This window comes from Meleagris gallopavo, chromosome Z (assembly GCF_000146605.3).
Source record: "Meleagris gallopavo isolate NT-WF06-2002-E0010 breed Aviagen turkey brand Nicholas breeding stock chromosome Z, Turkey_5.1, whole genome shotgun sequence".
Taxonomy (NCBI): Eukaryota; Metazoa; Chordata; class Aves; order Galliformes; family Phasianidae; genus Meleagris; species Meleagris gallopavo.
The window spans coordinates 41031023-41033367 of record NC_015041.2 but is presented as its reverse complement, the minus strand read 5'-3'; the positions used below and the strand labels follow the sequence as shown (position 1 = coordinate 41033367).

The window sequence follows — 2345 nt, the reverse complement described above, 5'->3', positions numbered from 1 at the left end:
AAAAAAAGTTCTCGAGAGATCAGTATTTCCAGCACTGCTTAAAAACAACAACAAAAAAAACCCCAGTTACACAGGTACTTCATTGCTTGATCTTAGTAAGTGTTAGATAGCAGTCGTGATTTCTAGAAGAGAATACTGAAGAGTAAGTAATCCATCTTGGATATGTTCTTAAATTCAGTAAGATGTATAGGAATTTTTGTAAGCAAAGGATGGATGAATTCCAAACTTGGGAAGTGTGTGGTAAGTAGAGAGTTCATTTGTCTTCAAGAAAAGAACTGTAGAGTATGATAGTAAGGAAGTTTTCAGAACTTAAACTGTCAGTACTGGACAAAGTAGTGGCAACAACTGATTTTTCTTGCATGACTAATTCCCTCAGCTACTAAAGCAGTAGCTTTTGTCTTCTTGAAGGACAAATTAATGCATTTGGAAAGGATCAATGGATTTTATGATTCAGTCAAGTACAGGCAAATGCAAATAATACAGTCCCAACTGTCGCAGTTGAAAAATTGGAAACTGTTTTTGCAAAGTAAACCATGCAAATCTTGCACATAGAGACTCTCAAAGTTCATTTTTATTTGCTGATTTATTTATTTAAACATGAATCCAGTGTCTGAAGTTTTGGAATATAAGCACTAGAATTTTGTAGGTGTTCTCTGCAAATAAGGGTAGTTTAAAAATATACAGTATTGTTGAATTACTTGGTGAGTAACTGTAATCTAATTCCAGTTCTGGTGAGTAGCTGATCAACCCTTTAGTTTTTAATAAGTGTGGAAAAGGTAACATGCATTTGAATGGTGCAAGTCTGAAGTATCTTCATGAACTGTTCAATAGGGTTTCTCCAAGGACGCTGTTAACGTTTTGCACTAATGGCATACTGCTTCGCACTCTAATGGCAGGAGACAGTGCTCTATCAACAGTAACACATGTTATTGTGGTAAGAATCCTTCTGAATTCCATATGAGGTGAAGTGGTACGTATTACTTGTGAAATTTGTTTTCCTAATTAAGCATATGAAGTGTTTTTATTTGTTTTTTTTCTGTACATACTGAATTTTTTCTCCTGAAATGTGTACTTTTTTGGTTAAAGTATCTAATTTTCATGTTAATTATAGCACTTAGATCCAGGATGATGAAGCAGTTGTAAAGGACAGATGTCTAAACATTTCCATAGGTTTTTTGTCATAAAACAGGAAAGCTTTAGGATATGTGTGTGTGAGTCGTCATTGTGAATCTGTCAGAATTTCTTGTATCATGTACTTATTTTTCCTGTACCAGTTTAGCAGTCCAATTGTTAGCACAAAGGTTTTCAAAATAAGGAGTAGTGTAATTTCTGTCATGGGGACTGAGAACTCAGTGGAATCAGAGTATATAATCACCTTGAAAACTTTTTCCATTGCTGAAAACATAAAAATCAAAGTAATTGTATGTACTCACCTGTTTACTGAAAGTTTAAGGATGTTTCATGTTTTTGCTTTCACCTTAAAAAGTGCTTGGCTTCCTGCTCGATAAATTCATAATGTGAAAGAAAACAAAACGCACCAAGTAAATAATCGCTTTAATCAGTCATACGCCTTAACTTATGTTAAGCTTTGTACGTGACTTAATGGACCTAAGCAACCAAATTTATTTTCTGATTATGTAATATTCTATTCCTTTAAGTCCATCAACTTTGAAGAGTTGGTTAAAATAAGATCTGTGGGAACTGTGGTTCATGTCGGTATCTCGGAGATGATAATTGTTCAAAGGGAATTAGTAAAGTTTCAGAAATGCACTTCATAGAATCATAGAATGGTTTGAGTTGGAAGCAACCTTTAAGATCATCTAGGGTCATTCAGCCTCTGAAATCAAGTTATCTCTTCATAGTTCATTAACAGCACAGTCTGCTCCAGTAATGTGAAACTTCGAGTAAGTTTTTTACTTGAATACTTTTTTAAAAAAGTGCTTAGTTAAACTAAGTTAGAATTCTACTTTTTAATGCATATTCAGTGTACTTACGAAAGATAAATGTTATTTTAAAATTCCTATTTGTGAGTGTTTATGTTCTGGTTTCTTTTCCCTTTTGTTTTAGGATGAAGTACACGAGAGGGATAGATTCAGTGATTTCTTGTTAATAAAACTGCGAGATATATTGCAAAACCAGGCTAATTTAAAACTAATCATTTCTAGTGCTGCTCTAGATGCGAATCTCTTTATTAAGTATTTTGGAAGTTGCCCAGTAATACACAGTAAGTATTTGTGAACTCTTGAATCTGAATATACCTGTATACCACTGTCAATGGTGGTTGATCTGTACAAGGTAACATGGACACTGAGTGAGAATCAGAAAATGCTTGTTATTTTTGCTTT

At 33.7% G+C, this 2345-nt stretch overlaps 1 protein-coding gene across 1 annotated transcript; it reads left to right on the top strand.

Moving 5' to 3' along the window:
• The first annotated feature begins 766 nt into the window (after positions 1 to 766).
• Positions 767 to 2253, top strand: LOC104915155 (3'-5' RNA helicase YTHDC2-like). Its single transcript, XM_010725881.2, has 2 exons — positions 767 to 934; positions 2068 to 2253. The coding sequence occupies exons 1-2, from the start codon at positions 782 to 784 to the stop codon at positions 2236 to 2238; spliced, it is 324 nt and encodes a 107-aa protein (XP_010724183.1). The 5' UTR covers positions 767 to 781; the 3' UTR covers positions 2239 to 2253.
• Positions 2254 to 2345: the final 92 nt, after the last annotated feature.